This window comes from Sorex araneus, chromosome X (genome assembly GCF_027595985.1).
Source record: "Sorex araneus isolate mSorAra2 chromosome X, mSorAra2.pri, whole genome shotgun sequence".
Taxonomy (NCBI): Eukaryota; Metazoa; Chordata; class Mammalia; order Eulipotyphla; family Soricidae; genus Sorex; species Sorex araneus.
Window position 1 is genome coordinate 207,086,696 of NC_073313.1, and position 22,144 is coordinate 207,108,839.

Sequence of the window (22,144 nt, forward strand, 5' to 3'; positions counted from 1 at the left end):
TCTTCTTTTATGGTTTAGGTAAAAGGCTTTCTAGCAGATAAGAGGGGAAAAGATCATTTAAGGACCTAGGAGATAGCTCAAAGGACTGTAACACATGCTTTGCATGTAGAAAAACTGGCTTCAGTTCCTGAACAGCGCCAGAAGTAGGCCCCAGAATTACTAGGTATGGCCTAACTTTTTTTTTTAGGCCTAAGAGGTTAACACAGAAATTAGAGACAGGTATTTTGTATGCACATGAATTGGTTTGGTCCCTGGCACTTCATGATCTCCCTTCACCCTTCTAGCATTAAGGCCTGGTAGGCCTATTTTCGTCATTCTGGTGACCCACAACATGTCCAGCTCCTGCAGCCTTAGGGCCTCACATTGAACCAGCAGTCTAGTTGGCCAAGTATGGCTGGGAGTGGATCCTGGGTCCCTGAGTGAAGACATTTAAAAAAAAAATCTATAACCCTATCATGGGCCCCTTGTTTCTCCATGTTGAGTTCTGGGAAGCATAAGACAATGTGATAGAGATGGGCTCTCTGCTTGTTCTACCCAAACATCTTCCTGTAGCAGTGCCTGTCTCGTGAGGAGTCTCCAAAGCCATCCAGTGGGCTCATGCTGCACCCCACCTTTTTGCCCTTCCTGTTGGGGGGGGGGGAATCTCCTCCAACTCTGGAGCCTGGCAGCCTTGTGCTCTCCAGATCAGCTCTTCCACCACTTACTGGCCGAGAAAACCTAGGAAAATTCCAGAATCTACTCTGGGTCTCACTTTTCTCACCCACAAAGTAAACTTTTCTTGCAGGGTTATGGATTCTAGTGTACTTGTACAACCACAAGCCTACAGCTTAGCAAGCACTTCCAGACCGTGTTTCAGGTGGGCCTTCCTGCCAGCCTTTTCCCTGTGAAGCCGCGCTGCTCTGGGCATGGCACAGAAGGGCTAATGTAGAGTGTGAAGTCCTGGAGAAGCACGGGGTGACTGAGACAGAAGGGTGAACAGAGGAAATTCATCCACACAAGCTTTTCTACCGTGCCCCTGACTACCTTAATTCTAAAACTCAACAGGTCAAGAAAACAAGACTACGTAAATTTATCCTTCCGAAGGCTTTTGATTCCAGCACTGTCTTGAGAAGGCTCTTAGTATTTCAGAGAAGAGCAATCCAGACTCTTCAGAGGCATTATCTGCCAGATAGCTTCCGACCCAGGTTACCACGGTAGCAGTGGCTCCAAAACAAAGAAATAGGGAGAGATTGGTCAGTTCTGAGAGAGTCATTTGACTTCTGTTAGCCAAGAGGTAGGTTTTCATGTTATTGAATAGACCTTTCCCTTCACTAATTGGCTCTCCTTATGAATGCGCTGGGCACATTCCCTGGTCACTACCCTCCGCATGGGCCCTATTTGGTTCTGCAATTCATCTAGAAGCTTTCCTAAAACATCGGGCTCCTCAAGCTTCCTGTTGAAGCCAACAGGTTTTCAACAGCCTCTTTTGTTCCTGCTTTTTCACAGTAATTTTGTCTGAGCTTGCTCAGGAAACATTCCAGGGCCCTGCGGATGAGAGCATTTTCTAGTTTCAGCATGTACAGAGCTCCACACATTTTCCTTAATCTCTCAGCAGCCTTTATTCTTGAATAAAATGAGGGAGAGGGTGGACATATGCTCAGAGGGTGAAATTTGGTACAAAGACATGGCTTTATTTCTCCTTTTAATTGAATATGTCTCCCCAACATTTTTATTCTAAAATTTTTCACACAGCAAAACTGAAAAAGACATCACAAAGTTAACCTTGCATAGCCAGCTCCTAGGGTCAAACACTGACATTTTGCTCTCTTGCATTGGACTCAAGCCATAGCACAGTGGGTAGGGTGTTTGCCTTGCACTCGGCCGACCTGGGTTCGATTCCTCTGTTCCTCTCAAATAGCTCGGCAAGCTACCCATGATGCATTCGATATGCCAAAAACAGTAACAAGTCTCATGATGGAGACGTTACTGGTGCCTGCTCGAGCAGATCAATGAACAATGGGACGACAGTGCTACAGTGCATTATTATAATTTATCTCTGTTATACCTTTCTATCCTTTTCACTATCTACTAGTACTTATTTTTATGTATTTAAGAATGATTTGCAGACATTACTACACATTTTCCTAAATACCTCCTTATACCAAAATTTGGGCTGGAGCAAGAGCACAATGGGTAGGGTGTTTGCCTTGCACGAAGCCGACCCAGGTTCGATTCCTCCGTCCCTCTCAGAGAACCCGGCAAGCTACCGAGAGTATCCCGCTCACATGGCAGAGCCTGGCAAGCTACCCGTGGCATATTGGATATGCCAAAAACAGTAACAACAAGTCTCACAATGGAGATATTACTGGTGCCCACTAGAGCAAATTGATGAACAATGGTATGACAGTGATACAGTGATGCTAAAATTCAGTAAGAAATGCACATCTTAAGTATAATATTTGTTGATGTTTGACAAATGCATGCACCTAAGCAAATCTAACTCCTACCAATGCACATTAGTACTCTTAGAAATGTCCTTCTTGGGGCTGGAGCAATAGCACAGCGGGTAGGGCGTTTGCCTTGCACGTGGCCGACCCGGGTTCGATTCCCAGCATCCCATATGGTCCCCCGAGCCCCGCCAGGAGTAATTCCTGAGTGCATGAGCCAGGAGTAACCCCTGTGCATCGCTGGGTGTGACCCAAAAACCAAAAAAAAAAAAAAAAAAAAAAAAAAGAAATGTCCTTCTTGCCCTTCCCAATCAATCGCTATAATCAAGAGGAATCACTTCTGAATTTTTTAGGGCTATAAATTAGTTTTATATTTTACATGCTATAATTTTACATGTTATAATTTAAAAATGTTCTAGAATGTTTTAAAGGAATCCTTAGTGTGCTCTTTCTGTATGACACCATTTTTCACTCACTAGAATATTCTAAATGGAACCTTAGTGATCCTTTGTGTGTAAAAACTTTTTCACTCACTAGAATAATTGTGCAATTCATCCATATCCCATGAATTGGGGATTTGTATTGGTGAATAATATTCTACTCTAAAAACAAATCACAGTTCATTCATTCTTTTGCCAGTGAACACTTAGCTTGTTTCCAGCCTTTCTGGTTATTATGATAAAATGTCTAAGAACAAGCTTCACAGAACATTCCTGTATGTCTTTCTTTATTTCTCTCAGGTCTATTCAGGGATAGGACTTGGGACTTATAGTTTGCAGTAAAGATTTACAATAAATCACCAAAACTTTTCTCAAAGTGAGTATCACTTGTACTGTTGTTAGCAATCCAACAGCTCCAAGCCATGACCAGCATTTGATGTTACCAGCATTAGCCACCTGGGTGATGTTCCAGCATAGGTTGCATGGTTTTAACTGATGGTGACTCTTCAGTCCCAGCACTTTTTCATTACATGGTGTATTTAATGCAATTAACATTTTACATGCTATAATTTAAAAATTGACATGTTCCAGAGCCAGAGAGAAAATAAAAGAGTTAAAGCACTTGCCTTGCCAAACCTGGTTTATTCCTGACACTGCATATGATCCCCCAAACAGTACTATTGGGTCATTCCTGAACATTACTGGGTGTGGCCCCAACCTCCTAGCCCCAATAAACAGATAAAAAATGTCTACTATTGTAATTTTTTTTAATTTTGAGAGATATCACATAAGAATCTGGATATTCAGATTTTCATGACATTTTTTATGAATCCATGCACAGACAATAACAGAACCTAAGTAAAGACTATTCCTTTGAAGCAATTGCATTTTTTGCCGAACCCTTCCCTTCACCAATGTCCCCAAACATGGCAAGTTTTTAATAGCCATACATTCTCACATTTACAATGTTGTTTTCCTTCCTATTAGGACAAAAGTGAAATATTTTTGAGACCATTTTATTATCAATACTGAAAAAGTGAAAAATAAAGAAGAGGAGGGCCTTATGGTTCAAATTTTTTTGTGTGTGTCAATGAAAAAAAGTCCTGCAATGCTTAATTTGTATATCAAATGAGTCTGTTTAAAAGATGATAATATAATATAATATAATATATAATAGTGAAGCTGCCTGACTCTATTTATTTTATAACCTGCCTGGCCCCTTTAATATTTTGAGTTTGCAATTTCTTCATCAGAACACGTAAACTAATAAAGTATGTCTAGAGGCTCTACTAACTAGGAAATACTTGGATCTATAAAAAGAGCTAATTTCACTTCCTTTTTGTGAAAGAAGGAGGGGGAAAGTTTTCCCTAATACTTCATTGAGAATGCTTCATGAGTTATAAAGCAGTGAGAATATTTTTTTTAAGATTGGCTTTAATTACTTTTCAAATTCTCTAATTTTACTTTTAATTTCAGGATTGTAAGTGGAAAATGTATATGGAGATGGACGGAGATGAAATTGCGATAACCTACATCAAAGATGTAACTTTCAACACTAACCTACCTGACATGGAGATTTTAAAGATGACAAAGGTAGGGTTCTATTTACAGCTTTAAAAGCTTTTTTGAATTCTCAGATATCAAACAAAGACATTAAAATACCCCAGCAGTGTGCTTTTGTGCTTGTCGATGCTCACATCAGCTCAGCCTCAAGCTGGCTGTTAAAAGGCACATTTTATTTAGCAGATTGAGATCATAATAGTTTTTTGTTAAAACTCCACTTACGCTGTTGTGAACTATAAAATACGACAATAAAGTATGGTTTACTTTTTAAGTTTTTCTCCTACCTCTCTTTGTGCTTCTTCTGTCTTTTATTAAAGGAAAGAAATTGCTAATGAAAATATTTACTTCTAACTTTGGGTCATTTTGAACTCTGAAAAACACTAAGGAACATTTTCTGAGTTGTTTTCACTTTCCTGAGACATTTGTGGGTGCTTATTCCAGAGGCTCAGGTTGTCATTTTAATGGCTTCCTTGCATTCACACCAAGGAATTCCTGTAGTGGCTGGAGACCATGTTATTGCTTTTAGGGTTAATGCTCGAAGCAAGCTCATTTAAACAGTAAAGAAAGGCAGAGCAGTGTTTTGCGTCTTCTGAAAATGAAAACAAAAATTCAATTTGCTCTAAAACATACCTAAAATACACACTAGAAATTATTGTGAACAAGTTTATAAAAAAATAAAATAAAATAAAATACACACTAGACCTCGATTATAGGTCATCCTCAGGTAAATCACAATAATGTTTGGGCTAAGGAAAAGAACTCAGGGGACCAGAAAACGTGCTTTGCATGTGGAAGTCCCAAGCTTGATGCCTGACATTGAGAACTGAGAACTGCCCTAAGAACTGCTGTGTTTAACCACAGTACCCCCCAAACACTAACAAGATGATTGCCAGGCTGGACTGATGAACCAGCAGGGCCTCTAAACTCCCAAACTACTTCCTGGGAGCCCCCCACCCTAACAACAAAAAATAACTATGATATCAATAAGGTCAGGATTGAGATTTTCACCTAAATCTTGACCACCTAGAGCGTTGTTGTTCATCAATTTGCTCAAGCAGGCACCAGTAATGTCTCCATCGTGAGACTTGTTTTTACTGTTTTTGGTATGTTAGATACGTCACGGGGAGCTTGCCAGGCTCTGCCGTGCGGGCGGGATACTCTCAGTAGCTTGCTGGGTCTCTGAGAGGGTGTTCAAGCATTGTATAACTGAGACTTAAGCCTGAAAGCTTTGTAACTTTCCACATGGTGATTCAATAAAATAAATTAAAAAAAAAAGAGAGAGGGACGGAGGAATCAAACCGGGGTCAGCCACATGCAAGGCAAACGCCCTACTCGCTGTGCTATCACTCCAGTCCTGCTCACTAAGGCAAGGAGATTATATTGAACAGTCTATAGAAGCCATCAGTCTCTGGAAACTCTGACCATTCCCTCAATAGAAGACTGACAAGTGGGGTACTATCCAGAATTAGAATTTTTTTTCCAGAAATAAGCTTTCTCTCAGAGAAACCCAGCTATATGAGAAAAGAGAGATGGACTGAAGAGCCTCGGGCCTTCTCCTCAGGTAAGGCCCCTTCCTCTCTCCTCGAAGCGCCAGACCCCAGTCCAATTTGGAGCTCAGGGTATCCACCCTCATTTCCCACATTGGAATCAGAATCCATATCTATGTCAAGTTTCATATGTCTGTCACTTTTCTCTGATGAATCTAACTGGTGTTGATTGGGTGCTTCAGCCAGCCTGTGAAAATCCGGAGGAGGAGAAGCCTCTCTGCTCCCTCACCTGTGTGGTTTGTTTCAGTGAAGAAAGCAGATTGGTGGCTACAGGATACAAACACAAGTGGGAAACAAGGAGAAGAGTCTTGGAAGCTACAGCGTTAGCTTGCAAATATGGTACCTTCCCAGACAGAAGAGGGTCTCACCCGAGTCCTTTTCTTGGACAAATATATTTATTATTGGTGTCTCCAGGGTAACTGGGAGTTATGTCAGTGGTGTTCTTGAGCTGTAAAGGTTATGGTTCGGTTTTAACTTTCCTTATTTTGTTGTGGCAGATTATGTTATGATATCAAGAGAAAAATGAACAGGCACTTTCTCTTACCTCCCTACCTGGGCTGTCATTGGCTGCAACAGCCATTTATTGTGTCAGTGTCATTGAAAAGCCAGATCCACGCCCGTGCTTGCTAACAAAGACGTTGTTCAGAGCAAAATGACAAGCTGGACTTGTAAACCCACCTCTGGGTGACTCCACTACAATGCCCTCTATGCATTACCATCTTTTTATGAGTTTCAGCAGGAAAAACCTTCCAGGAAAAATAGGCTCAGGGCAAGTCATTAAAAATCTATAGACTTTAAACCACAATAACTTAATTTTTTTTATTTGTGCCAGCAGTCAAAGTTGGAGCCTCATATATGCAATGCATGCACTTTGCCCCAAAGTCCATCCATGGTCTTCACAACTCACATAAAAAAAAAAAAAAACATAATAAACCACCTCCTCCCATAAAACCAGTCCAGTTAAATCTGCCTCACATTTGCTTGATACCCAGCTCACAATCAGTCAACCACTTGCAATCTGGAGTCTAGAATGAAGGCTGCCAATAGTAGAGGTTATTGAAGGCTATTTTCATCAAAATTAAAATAGGATCTCAGCTCCCAACTTTTGCCAGGGCTGTCTGTTTCAGTAAGGAAACATGATTCCAGTTTGGTTCACATTCACAGCTCTGCTGTATACATCTGGGAAAGCAGAATGGTTATCCACACCATGCGCCAACTACTGTCTGCACTCTCAAGAGATGTGCTCCTAGGTCTTCTTACACTGCGAAACCTTTCTCTTCTTAATCATGGGAAAGTTTTCTTTAGTATTTCAAAATGTTAATATGAATGAAGAACTGAACATTGAAAGCTATGTGAGAAAAGAGAAGATTGTGGAAAACCAAGATGAGCTGTTGAAACAAAGTATGATTTGCAAAATTTAGATGTTGGCAGGTTGTACATCGCCACAGGTGGACCCATAGGACTTTCAGGAGAATCCAACATGGAACCAAATTCCCCAGTCATCTGTGGCACTACCGGCCTCCCAGAATCATAAGTGGTATCAGAATAGGAGATTTTATTGCTCTTCACCATCCTAACTTGTGTCTTTCAGCCCCCCTTTGTGATGGAGAAATGGATCATAGGACTGTCAGAAAATCAAGCTGTAGAATGCACTGTCACATATGAGGTAAGCCCTGGGGAGAGTGCCTTCCCTGTGTCCTGAGAGGGATTTATTTATTGGCATCCTCAGAGTGCCCCTGATTTATTGGAAGAGAAATTATTTAACCACCTTGACTCTGGGAGGATCAATATAATTACTCTAACAAAGTACTGGGAGGATAGAGAGCAGGATAAATTCACCCAGCTACAGGCTGCAGTCCATGTTCATTCATTCCTCAGTTAATGATGGAACACCTTCTGCATGCAACATGATGTGTTAGTATTGGGATACCAAACAGCGACACAAACAGAGCATCACCTCCTTGGTGCTTAGTATTTTAGAAGTGAAGATGAATCATTGATTCTTGATAAAGATCCAGAATTCTTCCTTTATTACAACCTTAATGCAGGACCTATTTTTTAAGCATTTCATAATTTTTCTGTATCATGAAATAGAAAAATATGTACTTACAAGAATAAGTAGTTAGAATTTATTTGCTAAATATGCTAAACACATTTAACAAATACAGACTGACAGGGGCTGTTCTATGATTTTGATAGACAGATCTGCACTCTGTTGGATCTTGTGTTCCAGTTCTGGGAAACAGATAAGAAAGAGGTAAAAACCATATCATGAAGTCAGAGAGAAAGCTGAAACGAGTTCCAACTGGGAGGGAAGGGAAGGCCCTTCTCTGAGGGGAGCAGAGAAAGAGGAAGGGCGGGTTCCTGAGGTGTAGGGGGCAGTGCCTATCTGGAAGATGGGGCAGGGCCCGCACAGATTCAAGATGCTGCTTGAATGTTTGGATTTACTCTCAGGTGAGAATGGGGCTCAGCAGTACAGCTTATATCTCATAAGTGTCAAGTTCTGGGTTAAGTTCCTAACCACAATAACCAAAAAGTTAGATTTAATTTGGGTTGGTATTTTAGGTTTTGATTTTTTTCCCTTTGCTTTTGGATTTTTGGCTTTTGGCAGCAGGGCTCAGGGGGCTACCTGGGGTGCCAGAAATTGAACATCCACATGCAAAGCAAGTACCCTACCCAGTTGAACTATCTCTCTAGTCCCTAGATGTACTTTTAAAATCATCACAATCTTCGGGCTGGAGCATTAATATAGAGTGTGTTGCCCTGCATGCGTTTGACCCGGGGTCTATCCCGAGCATCCCCTATGGTCCCCTGAGCATTACCAGGAGTGATTCTTGTGCAGAGTCAGGAGTAACCCCTGAGCATCATTGGATGTGGCAAAAAAGAAAAACAGAAAAATCAGCGCCATCTTTATGGCTGCTGAGGCCTATATTGTACAAGGTGGCAAAACCCTGTGGGCATGTGTTGGAGGGGAGCTGCCATAGCACAATTTTGGCACACTGGAAAACACCAAGCACATCTAGCATTAGTGGATCTTCACTTCATTCATTCAAAACCATTTAATAAGGTGCCAGAGGGCAGGAGAGTGCTTAAGGTGCATATTATACCTGGGATAAATTCCCAGCACCATATGATTCCAGTGTTGGGGTGACCCTGGTGACCCCCAACACTGCCAATATGGCCCCAGAAATCCTCAGCATTGCAGGGTCTGAGCAGCTTCAAACCCTCAGACCCTTGCATTAAACCAGTCTAGTTGGTCAATGATCAATGGTGAGGTCACTGGGCCTCTTGAGCACTGCTTGGAAGACCCCAAAACAAACAAATTCAAACAAGCAAACAGAAAGCAGGAATATAAAGATAGTTCAGGGGATAAAGTGCTTTTCTTACGCATAGCAACCCATTACCACATAGAGTCCCTGACCACTGCCAGGAGTGATCCCTGAGTGCAGTCTAGAGGCAGAAGTAAGTCATGAGCACCACCAGGTGTGCCCTCAAACCGAATTAGTAGCAATATTATTATTATTATTATTAATAATCATTTCATTAAAATAAAACAAATGTCATTTGCCTTATTGGATCATGAGAGGCTCTTGACCCTGATTTGTGACCTAGTGATATGGTGGGTGAGGGGAGCCTCAGGACATACAATGGTGTGTCTTGATCTGGTGTTCTGTGCCTGACTCATTTTTATTCTTAACCCTCTAACCCATATCATTTCTGCATCTGTAGCCCAACATTTCCATGAGCTAATTAACCCACCATGCTTGCCCAGTGAGCTTGATGAGCCTCAGTGGTCTTAGGCAGAATGGTGGTCAGATTTACATTTATCCAGCAAAACAGCCCTGTTCAAAAACTGTAAACAGAGAAAATAACTTTTTGTCTGTTAAATGAAGACATAGGTTTAGATTTGCTAAATAGAGAATTTCTGAAAGAAGTCAGCCACTCTCTGTTGGGGTGGTGGTTACATTCTCAGCAATGCTAGGGGGCTACGCTATGCCAAGGATGGAACCTGGCATATGTTCCAGCCTTTTCAGCCACATATTTAATGACCACATTCCACTAGTGGGGAAAGTGTTATAACCCACAAAGAAAAAAAGTAATTAAGAAGTTTTTTTTCATCAAATGGTAATCATCTAGGCAACTATACAGTATTTTACCTGATGGGTTATGCTGCTGTTCTGAGGCATGAAGCTGAAGCACATAAAAGCACTAATGATTCTTCACATAATGCCTGATTTTTTTCCCTTCTGCTTTGATAAATGTGTATGTGCTATATATGTGCTCATGGGTTTCTTTCTCCTCCTCCTCCTCCTCCTCCTCCTCCTCCTCCTCCTCCTCCTCCTCCACTTTTCCTTCTCCTTCTCCTCCTCCTTCTTCTTCCTCCTCCTCCTTCTTCCTTCCCTCGTCCTCTCCTTCCTCATCCACCTCCTCTTCTTCCTCCACTTCTTCCTCTTATTCTTTTCTTTCTTCCTTCCTCCTTTTTTGTCTGTTTTTTTCTTTTTTGTTTTGTTTTGTTTTTTACAGAGTGATGTTAGAACTCCCAAAAGCACTAAACATGTGCATCTGATTCAGTGGAGTCAAACAAAAGCTCAAGATGAAGTGAAAACAGTCCAGCTGGCCATTCAGACAGTACTCCCCAATTCAGAGGGCAACCCTCGGAGCAGGTCTGACTCAAGTAAGTTGGAGGACACATCGGACTAGAATTCCATTCTCATGCCAGAGATAAGTGCCAGTGCGTGAAGAGATGTTGATTTCTAATATACTATATCCTTATGATTTTAGATTAGTACTTTCTATTAGCAACTTGTACAGGGAGTAGTATCTATGGATTTACAGATCTGAGCATATTATGCTAAACTTCAGTCCTTTGATAACTACTATAAAAATGAAAATCAATAATGGTTATATTGTATTAGTAAATAAAAATGCATATGTAGGAGCCAGAGAGGTAGTAAAGGAGTTAAAGGGTAAAGGCACTTGTCTTGCATGCAGCCAACTCTGGTTCAATCCACAGCACCACATATGATCCTCAAGGCAATGTCAGAAGTGATCCCTGAGTAACAGAGCCTGGAGTAAGCCCCCTGACCATTGCCAGATGTGGCCCACATACCCATCAAGACACACATACATGTACACATGTGTTTGTGTGTGTGTGAAGAGAGAGAGAGAGAAAGTTTCCAAAAGAAGCCTGTAGCTAAAGATATGAAGGTACATCTGTGTCCAGCACTACTATCACAGGCACAGCTCCTTGGACCCTGAATGAGTGCCAGTATATTGTCAAAGCACAGGAGTAATAAGGGAGGGAAAGAAGGGTAGGTCAAGGGAGGGGAATTAGAGAAGGTAGGAAGGCAAGAGAAAGAGAAAACAACAAATGTCCATGATGGATAATGGTGACAATGATTAATAGATGATGTAAAGAAATGGTCTAGAAATAACAGAGAAAGGCCAGATGAGTGGTTGTTAAACTGCTTCTTTTTGGTCATTTCTGGCAAGAGTTTCTGATGTTTACCTTTGAGGTGCAGAAACTCTACCATAGTCTGGAGTTCAGCTGTATGGGGCTGCAGCAAGCTAACAAAGAGAATAGGCAGCAAATCCCCATGTGATTCACTTACTAACTTTTATCTACTCCTGTCATTGAGCATTTGGGTTGTTTCTCTATCCTGGAAGTTATATTTAGCACTGCAATGAACATGGGTGTGCATAAATCGTTTCAAGTTAATATTTTTGTCTTCTTGGAATAAACAAGGGCATCCTATTTCTCGTCCTGATTAAGCCATATAGCAGATGCTGTTTCTCACTGACTTCCCTTTCAAAATACATTCTATTTCTAAGATCTTTAGTTCCAAGTCAATAATCTCATCTTACATCATGACTTTAAAGACTTCTTATGATACTGATTCATTTTTCCCCTTCCAAATAATAAATATTTTCAGGACACATTTTCCCTCTGTGGCACTTTCACAACCCAGAAGTGTTTGGTAGCTCCAACACTCTTGTGAAATCTGTGCTGATCTTCTTTCTTCACTTCTGTAGTTTTCTTTTTTCTTTAACTAAAATCTGGTTTTCTCTATTTCCCAATCCACATGTCACAAATAACTGTAAGCCACTTCCAAGTTTCACACATTTAAAATCCTACCACTTTATTATATTTTATTTTGGGGGCTTGGGACCACACCCAGCTGTGCTCAAGGCTTACTTCTGGCTGTGCTCAAGGGTCACGCCTGGCAAGCTCAGAGAACCACATGGGGTGCTGGGGATTGAACTCAGGTTGGCTACATGCAAGGCAAGTACATTCACCATTTTTTACTATCTCTCTAGCCCTTAAATTCTACCCACTTAAAAGCCATTCATTCATTCATTAGCCCCCAATTCCAGATTTCTGAAGATAAATCATTGGTGCTTTATTTTTTTTTCTTTTTTTATAATTTATTTATTTTTTTAATTGGTGAGTCACAGTGAGGGTACAGTTACAGATTCACAAATTTCCGTGCTTGTTTTTCCCTCACGCAATATTCGAGAGCCCATCCCTCCACCAGTGTCCATTCTCCACCACTTATGAACCCAGTATCCATCCCACCCCCCTATCCCATCCCCTCCCACCCCAATCCACCTCTGTGGCAGAGCATTCTGATTTGTTCTCTCTCTCTCCTTTTGGGTGTTGTGGTTTGCAATAGGGGTATTGAGTGACCATCATGTACAGTCTCTAATCTACTTTCAGCGTGCATCTCCCTCCCTGCTCGGGATTTCCAATCACATTTTACTTGGTGCTCCCTTCTCTATCTGGGATGACTTTCCCCCAGCGTGTGAGGCTAGCTTCCAAGCCATGGAGCCAACCTCCTGGTATTATATACTACTATTCTTGGGTATTAGTCTCCTACTCTGCCATTTTATATTCCACAGATGAGTGCAATCTTTTTATGTCTGTCCCTCTCTTTCTGGCTCATTTCACTTAGCATGATACTTTCCATGTTAATCCACTTACATGCAAAGTTCATGACTTCATCTTTTCTAACAGCTGTATAGTATTCCATTGTATAGATGTACCAAAGTTTCTTTAACCAGTCATCTGTTCTCAGGCACTCAGGTTTTTTCCAGATTCTGGCTATTGTAAACAGTGCTGCGATGAACATATAAGTGCAGATGTCATTTCGACTATACTTTTTTGTTTCTCCAGGATATATTCCCAGAAGTGGTATTGCTGGATCAAATGGAAGCTCAATTTCTAATTTTTTGAGTAGTGTCCATATTGTTTTTCCAAAGGGGCTAGACCAGTCAGCATTCCCACCAGCAGTGTAGAAGGGTCCCTTTCTCTCTACATCCTCTCCAACAGCAGTTGCTTTTGTTCCTTTGGATGTGTGCCATTCTCTGGGGTGTGAGGTGGTATCTCATGGTTGTTTTGATCTGCATCTCCCTGATGATTAGTGATGCAGAGCATTTTTTCATGTACCTTTTAGCCATTCATATCTCTTGCTTGGAAAAGTTTCTGTTCATTTCTTCGGCTTATTTTCTGATGGGGTTGGATGTTTTTTTCTTGTAGAGTCAACTAGTGCTTTGTATACCCTTGATATCAATCCTTTATTGGATGGGTATTGGGTGAATATCCTTTCCCACTCTGTAGATTGCCTTTGTATTCTGATCCTGTGTCCTTTGTGGTGCAGAAACTTCTTAGTTTAATGTAGTCTCATTTGTTTATCTCCCAGTTTTTACTTGATTGCTTAGTTCCGTGTCATCTTTGAAGATTCCTTTAGCTTCAATATCATGAAGGGTTTTGCCGACCTTGTCTTCAATGTACCTTATGGATTGTGGTCTGATGTTGAGGTCTTTAATCCATTTTGATCTTATTTTTATGCATGGTGTCAGGTCGAGGTCTAAGCCCATTCTTTCGCATGTGGTTTTCCAGTTATGCCAGGTGCTTTATTTTTTAAAGAATTTTCCTATGGTTGGGGGCTAGAGTGATAGCATAGTGGGTAGGGTGTTTACCTTGCACGCAGCTGACCCGAGTTCGATTCCCAGCATCCCATATGGTCCCCTGAGCACGGCCAGGGGTAATTCCTGAGCGCAGAGCCAGGAGTGACCCCTGAGCATCACTGGGTGTGACCCAAAAAGAAAAAAAAAAAGAATTTTCCTTTGGAGAACTACTGTCAACAGGGAGGCAGTGCTGGGAAGAGCTAACTCTGTGTGGGTGGAGAAAGACATAGTAGAGGGCAACAGGGGATGGAGAGGCCACACAGGGATAATGGTACTTAACTTGCATGCAGCCAATCCTAGTTCGATTCCATTAGGCACCATTAGGAGTAATCCCTGAACATAAAGCCAAGAGTAGGCCCTGAACACCACTGTGTGGTCCAAAATCCTACCAAAAAAAAAAAAAAAGTCAGTAAGAAGATAAACAGGTATCCACTAACTTGTATTAAATCCAAATCTTTGGAGAGATTGTAAATAACATTCTCTTTCTCTAAACATTTAAACAGAAATGGCCAGTATCATTTCCTCTCCATGTAGACCTTTTAGAATGGCTCTACAAAGGCCTTTTCCCTCTGATGTTGCTTCTGCTTCCACATGCCAGGGATCAAACCCAGTAACTCAAGCATGCACAGCATACACTCTACCTCTGACCCACCTCCCAGCTCCTCTAATTACTATCTAGAAAGTTTGCAGGAGAAGAGGGGCCCTTAACTTTCTTTTGCTCAACTCTTAGCTAATTTTCCTCCCTTCCCTTCCTTTTTATGTTCTCTTAACCTTTATGTATGGAAAAGCTCAGGGGATGACACCTGGATGCACTAGGATATGTTTTTCAGTTCCAAGTAACAAAAAGTCCAACAGCAGTGGACTAAAAACTATAAAGTGAACTCAGCAGGCTGGAGTGCATGCTTTGCAGAGAGGAGACCTGATTCCCTTTCCCACTATGAGTGATTCCTGGAGCACCACACCCAAACAGAGTCAGGAGTTGCCCCTGAGAACAACTGGGTGCACCCCCCCATACATAAAGCACTGTAGCACTCTTATCTCATCGATTTGCTCATCGATTTGCTCGAACGGGTACCAGTAATGTCTGCATTGTGAGAATTGTTGTTACTGGGTTTTGGCATATTGAATACACCAGGCTCTGCCATGCGGGCAGGTTACTCTCCATAGCTTGCCAAGCTCTCCAAGAGGGACAGAAGAATCAAACCCAGATCAGCCGCGTGCAAGGCAAAGGCCCTACCTGCTGTGCTATTGCTCCAGTCCATACACAAAGAAACACACATAAACTAATTATTTACACACACACCCTCCCTTGGATAAAATCCCAAGGCCTTGGGACCAGCAGCTTCAAGATTACTTGGAAAGTTAGTTAGAAATATAAAAATCTCAAGCCCTCCCCAACTCTGCCGACTCAGAGGCTGAGGGTAGAAACTGGTAACCTCTGTTCTGCAAAGCCAGATGATTCAGGGAGATGCTAATGGATCTGGGGTTTTGATTTTGGAAGCACACCTGGCAGTGCTCAGGGGTTACTCTTGGTGTTGTGTTCAGGGGACCCTGCGGTGCTGGATGGGCTCGGCCCACTGAGCTGTCTCTCCAGGCCCTGCTGATGTCTTAATCACAGCCTTTCTCTCTCCTAAAATGAACTCTCTACCCAAACACCACGTGCAGGGGTAGATGGCTGCAGGTGCCACTCAAGGACAGACAAGTCCCTCCCCTACACACACACACCCTGCTCTGACTTCCACCCGCCAGCCTCAGCAAGTTACCTTTGCCCTCAGCCTGCCCCTCTCGCAATCAATCTTCACACAACACTGGCATTCCCTTCCCTGCTCTCCTCTTTAGCTGTGAGAAAGGCTTGTTGGGCCCCGCCCCCCACCCCCAGCTGCTGCCCTCCCCTCCCATGGTTCTGGCCACTACTGAGCACTATATCCACTTCCCTGACACCAGCAGCCCTCTCTGAGAGGGTTATTCCCCCCACCCCGCACCCCCCCCAAATCAGGGCTGAAAACTGCAGTGGTGGTAAAGTGCAGGCAGTAGATTTGTGGGCGTATGGAATCTGGGAGAACAACCAGAACAGTGAGGTTTGCAGGGCCCAGGAAGTCACTCTGTGGCTGAGACTCCCCGTCTCCTCTGCAGCCTGGTCAGGGCGCTGCTAATCAGCAGGGCCAGTAGCATATATTGTGCCTCACTGGAGTCTCTACCTGGCTAGCAGAACACTCTAGATGGACACACAGCTCAGGCCCGGGGAAAGACAAGAAATATCCTAGGGGTGAGGAACTGTTTATTCACTGACATGTAGTTTCCTGTGAATTATTTTCTTTTATTTTTCTTTTTTGATTGTGTGTGTGTGTGTCGTCATCATCATCATCATCATCATCATCATCCCATTGATCATCGAATTTCTCGAGCGTTCTCAGTAACGTATCCATTTGTCCAAGCCCTGAGATTTTAGAAGCCTCTCTCTACTCATCCTTCCAACGATGCCGTACTGAAAGCTCTTTCAGGGTCAAGGGAATGAGACCCAACTTGTTACTGGTTTTGGCATATGAATACACCATGGGGAGCTTGCCAGACTCTCCCATGTGGGCAGGAAACTTCCAGTAGTTTGCCAGGTTCTCCCAGAGGGAGAAGTAGACTATAAGATATCGCTTCCGGGAGCTGGCTTTTAAGTCTCTGGATGCTGGCCTATGACAGGATTATACAGCGCCCCGAGGGCAGTCCCTGGGTGTGACCGCCTAGCTACTGGGAGATGGGAAATCTGGGTGGAGCAGGCCCAGTCCCAATCCGAGCAACCTTGGAGGTCTCAGCCCGGGTCCCACACACCTGGGTTCCTCTGCCGGTTCCTTCATGCGTGAGGCTAGTCCGAACGTGTGAAGAGGGGCCTTGAACGTGGCTATGGCTAGGCTTCGGAGGTCTTCGGCCACCAGGAGCTCTGCTCAGGGTGGGGAGGGAAGCTGGAGCCCATCCCCTCCAAGGAGGCCCCGGGGAAGACAGCCAGGTGCGCGAGGGCAAGAGACTCTGCCATGTGTGTGATAGGCCATGAATTACTAGGACTACCCTGACAGCGCTTGGGAATGTTTGGGGCTGTACCTGGGGGGTGTTTAGGGGAACATGTGATACAGAGGATTAAATTCAGGCGGGTCAGGCAGTGGTGCTAAGCTTGGTCCCTAACCACTGCACTATCTCCCACCCCAATGTTTTCATTTTCTTTTCTAATTTAAAATATATTTTTTAATATTTTTAAATATATTTTGTTTGTTTGGGGTCATACCCAGTGGTGCTCAGGGTTTACTCTCGGCTCTGAGCTCAAGGATCACTCCTGACAGGACTCAATGGGTCATTTAGGGTGCTCAGGATTGAACCCAAGGCAAGGCAAGCACACTACCCACTGTATGATCTCTTTGGCCTCCTTAATGAATTACTCTTGCAATTCCAGGGATTGAATCAAGGACATTACACATTCAGGGAAACCGGCTTATGTGCTGCTGCTGGTAGCATGCACGCAAGGAAATTGGTCTACCACCAAGTTCCATCCATGCCCCTTCCTTTGTTATGTTTTTACAAAATGATTGATTTTTTTTCCTCCTCAAAAATCCCCACAGGCAGTGATTGGGGGGATCAGGGGCTAATACTCAACCACTGCTGTGTGGGCCTGAGGTGGTTGATAGAAGGCATAAAGAACTGGGGATTGAACTCAAGGCCTTGTGAACTCAGAGCACAGAGCATGTGTTGCAGTACTCTAAGCAATGCCCTGCCCCTTAACCCCCACACCACACACACACACACACACACACACACACACACACACACACACACACACACACACACACACATTTCTTTACCTTAACTTCTTCCTGTTTTCCATGAAGCCTTATTTTCTTTTTATGCAGAAAACATTTCGTATTTCTCACTATCAGGAATTTCTCTGGCGATACAGTCTTCCTTTCAAATCATCTCTAGTTATCTTAATGATTAGAACCCAATTTATTTTACAATTTTCACAGATTCAAAAGTGCTTATTATTAATATATATTTGTTGACTAAACATGCCCTTGCTATCCAAACACACAGTTTTGCCATCCAAACATACGGTTTCTGTTATCTAGAAATGATAACATAGCTGAAAAGATGAGACCTGGATACAGAAAAGCCTGGAATTATTAGCTCTAATTAGTTACTAGCCTCCTGAGCGCCAGTCTCCTCCTCTATGCAATTAGAGAGTAGTATTTATCTGAGATGATATTTGGAAAAATTAAACGAAATAATGTTCCAAGTAAAGCTTATGGAAGCGTGGCAGAGAGCATGAGTAATTTTGGTAAGTATAAATGCTTCATTTTTAAAATGTCTTTGTAGAGATCAGGGAGATCACACAGCCCGTAAGGCTCTTGCCTTATTGAGATCACTTGGGAATCTCAGAGGTTTCTCCCAGCACTGTCAGGAGTGACCCCTTGTGTTTAGAGCCAGGAGTAAGCCCAGAGCACAAGTAGGTGACACCCCCTCCCCCCCAAAAAAAAAGATTGTACTCGAAGTATAACAGAAGAGTCCCTTTACCTGGTCTAGAATATCTGTGGATAGTCGGGCATCCCAAACAGGTGTGACCTCAATACTGTTTACAACAGCATATGAAGTTGACACTATTTCAAATAAAAACACTAATTAAAACTATAAACTCGTGGACATAAAAAAAAAATACCGAGCAGGAATCAATAGAATTTTTAAATAAATACATTGGACCTGGAGCGATAATTTAGCAGGTAGGGTTGCCTTGCACGCGGCCAACCCAGGTTCCATTCCCAGCATCCCATATGGTCCCCTGAGTACCGCCAGGAGTGATTTCTGAGTGCAGAACCAGAAATAACCCCTGAGCGTCACCAGGTGTGACCCCCACCCCACCCCACCCCCGACACACACACACAAAAGCAAAATAAAGAAATACATTGTCTCTAAAATTGGCCAATTTAATTAATTTTTTTGGTTTGTGGACCACACCCAGACATTCCTAGGGCTCACTCATGGCTCTGCTCACCGGGATCGCTCCTGGTGGTGCTTGGGAGACTAAACGCCAAAACAGGCGTATGAATCAGGCTTTCGGAGATGCTCAACTCCCTTTCTCCCCAGGCGCGGACTGCCAGTGGCTGGACACGCTGCGCCTGCGGCAGATCGCCTCCACCTCGCCTCTGCAGCGCTCCCAGAGCAACCCCATCCTGGGCTGCCCGTTCCTCCCCTACCTGAACGACCAGGACTCGTATGCAGCGGCCGTGAGGCGCACCCCAGTGCCCCTGAAGATCACCCCCATCAACCCTTCCCGAAGCTCCTCGCCGACGCAGTACAGCCTGGGCCTGACCAAGAACTTCTCCTCCCTGCACCTCAACTCCAGGGACAGCGGCTTCTCCAGCCTCCACGCCGACCCCTCGTCGGAGGGGAGCCGCTACGCGGGTCGGAGCCGCAGCAAAGGCGACCGCGGGAGCGTCTCGCTCAATTCTTCTCCGAGGGGAAGGTACGCGGGGAAGAGCCAGCATTCCACCCCGTCGCGGGAGAGGTATTCTGGCAACTTCTACGGGCCTTCTCCGGCTACACTCAAAAGAAGCGCCAATAATGAGCGCCGCGGTCCCCGGCCCATCCCCGGGATGCCCCTGCACGCGGAGACGGACGCGCGGACCAGTGAGGGCGAGAACAAAGTCAGCGAGGGCGGCTGGACCAAGGTGGTGCATCGCAAGAAACCGCACAGGCCCGCCCCGGCCAAGGCCAGCAAGGAAAGGGGCAGGGGCAACTTCCGAGGAAGGAGAAACTTTTGATTGTGATCTTTTGAGCGGGAATATGCCTAAGGTGTCTTTCATTGTTTTGTTAACGGGCTTGGAGGAGTTGGATTCTAGGATGTCTTTGGTGCGGAAAGGCTGAGAAGGAATACTGCATTCTTTGGGTTTTAGAGAATTATAAAGAGCCTCTCATCGGGACTACACAGCGAAATCAAAAGGCCAAAATCTTGGACACTGGTTGCCCCACTTAAAGTATAGTTCTTCAATGTTTCCCATAAAATGGGGCCAGAATGATAGGACAGAGAGTAGGGCGTTTGCCTGGCAAATGGCTGCCTCAGGTTCAATCCCAAGCATCCCTTATGGTCCTTCCATCCTTTGCCACTGCTGTTCTGGCTAGCAGGGCCTAGCCCCAAGTGAAATTCCTGAGTGCAGAGTCAGGAGTAACCCCTGAGCATCACGGGGTATGACCCAAAAGAATATGGGATGCCAAGGATCAAACCTCAGTTGGCCGTGTGCAAGGCATGCACCAGACCCTCTGTACTATCTCTCAGACAGACTAAGTTAACCTATTTGCAAACAAGAGCCTTCCGTCCTTTGCCACTACTGTTCTGGCTACCAGGGCCTGGACCTGGGTGAAACTGAACAGGACACTAACTAGTCTTGGATACATGATTCAAGGAAGCACGGAAAAGCTCGGCAAATCACTATTCTCAGGCAGCATTTGAGTGGGTAGAAATTAATGCAGAATGGATGGTGGACAACAAAAATACCAAGCCTCTAGATAAAGACAGGATGCCTATCTCTGACTTTTCCTTTTTTCCTCGAAGGCTCCAGTATGGGGCCTGATAAAGCACTGGCTGCTGATCCTGTCTTTACTTAAGTTTCATTGTTTTGCTCAACACAAATTCTCTCCTTCTCTTGCTTTGTGGTTGTTGGCATGAGCGAAAATAGTGCTTAGGCTCAATTTGTAATGCTAACCTGCGGACTGGAGCGATAGCACAGTGGGTAGGGCATTTGCCTTGTACGCAGCCAACCCAGGTTCAATTCCTCTGTCCCTCTCAGAGAGTCTTGCAAGCTACTGAAAGTATCCTGCCTGCATGGCAGAGCCTGGCAAGCTCCCCGTGGCATATTCGATATGCCAAAAACAGTAACAACAAGTCTCACAATGGAGACGTTACTGGTGCCTGCTCAAGCAAATCAGTGAACAATGGGACAACAGTGCTACAGTGCAGTGCTAACCTGGGGAATATGAATTAGTTGTGATACTCAGATGCACTGACTGTGGGACCCCAGCATTCTGCAGGGCCCAGTGGCTCCAGATAGCAAAGTCACTGGGACCCCTGAAAGTCACTGGGTCCCCTGCACACAGGGGATTAGACTCCTAGTCATGCTTGCAAGGCAGAAAGTTTGGGCACACCTCATGTCATAAATTTTTGCATTAAATTTATTTTACAGAACATTACATTAAAATATCACTTGCAGGCTGGGGAGAAGGCTCAAAGTGATGGTGTAGATATCCCATAAAGAATGACCTCGAGCACTCCCCAAAATATACAATTTATCCTAATCTGTGAAATGTGGTTGTTTGGGGTTTGGTGGTTTTACTTTTTTGTTTTTCTGTGGATTTTTTTTTTTTGGTTTGGTTTTTTTTAATGTTCCCTTGAATTTTACTTCCAAGGAAAGCATCTCTCTTGCCTTTTCCTTACTTCAACACAGCTGGTTGGTATTTATTACAGTTTGATATTTGGGTTTTTGTCGTGGTCAAAAGCTGGACTGATTTGCCTTCTCATTTTCAGGTAATAAAAAAGGTCATTGAACATTGTTGATTGTGATGCCTAGTTTACTCATTGATATACATAAAACATTAAAATTATCTAAATTGCCTAGGATATTTGTGGATCTTTCTTTTCCTATGTTCCCAGAACTGCTTCTGAATATTACTGTCTACATTTTACTGAGGGAGGAACTTTGAGAAAACAACAGTCCATGAATACCTTATGGGATATTAGGAATATCGAAAATCAAAAAGGAAAGGCACAGGGGGCTGGAGCAATAGCATAGCGGGTAGGGCATTTGCCTTGCATTCGGCCGACCCAGGTTCGATACCCAGCATCCCATATGGTCCCCTGAGCACCGCCAGGAATAATTCCTGAGTGCAGAGCCAGGAAAAACCTTTGTGCATCCTTAGATGTGACCCAAAAAGCAAAAAAAAAAAAAAAAATTTAAAAAAAAAAAGGAACAGGCACCTGGGGCCGTGAAGAAAATACCAGGTAAAGGCCTGTAACAGACCCAGGTTCCATCCCCAGTACCACATACGTTCCCCCACCACTGCTAGAGGTCACTTCTGAGCACAGAGCCAGTAAGGTGTGACCCAAAGTCACCCCCCACACCAGAAAAAAAAAATTTTTTTAAGAGAAAGAAAATACGCACAGAGCAGGATAATAACG

At 43.7% G+C, this 22,144-nt stretch overlaps 1 protein-coding gene across 1 annotated transcript in view; it reads left to right on the forward strand.

Annotated features, from left to right (window-relative positions):
* The window catches only part of MAP3K20 (mitogen-activated protein kinase kinase kinase 20), a 190,600-nt gene extending 170,579 nt beyond the window's left edge, over positions 1-20,021 (forward strand). The window contains exons 17-20 of the mRNA XM_004601161.2: positions 4,343-4,459; positions 7,568-7,642; positions 10,501-10,651; positions 19,060-20,021. Coding sequence (XP_004601218.2) covers positions 4,343-4,459; positions 7,568-7,642; positions 10,501-10,651; positions 19,060-19,736 — 1,020 coding nt within the window. The 3' untranslated portion in view covers positions 19,737-20,021. The remainder of the gene's footprint in view (positions 1-4,342; positions 4,460-7,567; positions 7,643-10,500; positions 10,652-19,059) is intronic.
* Positions 20,022-22,144: the final 2,123 nt, after the last annotated feature.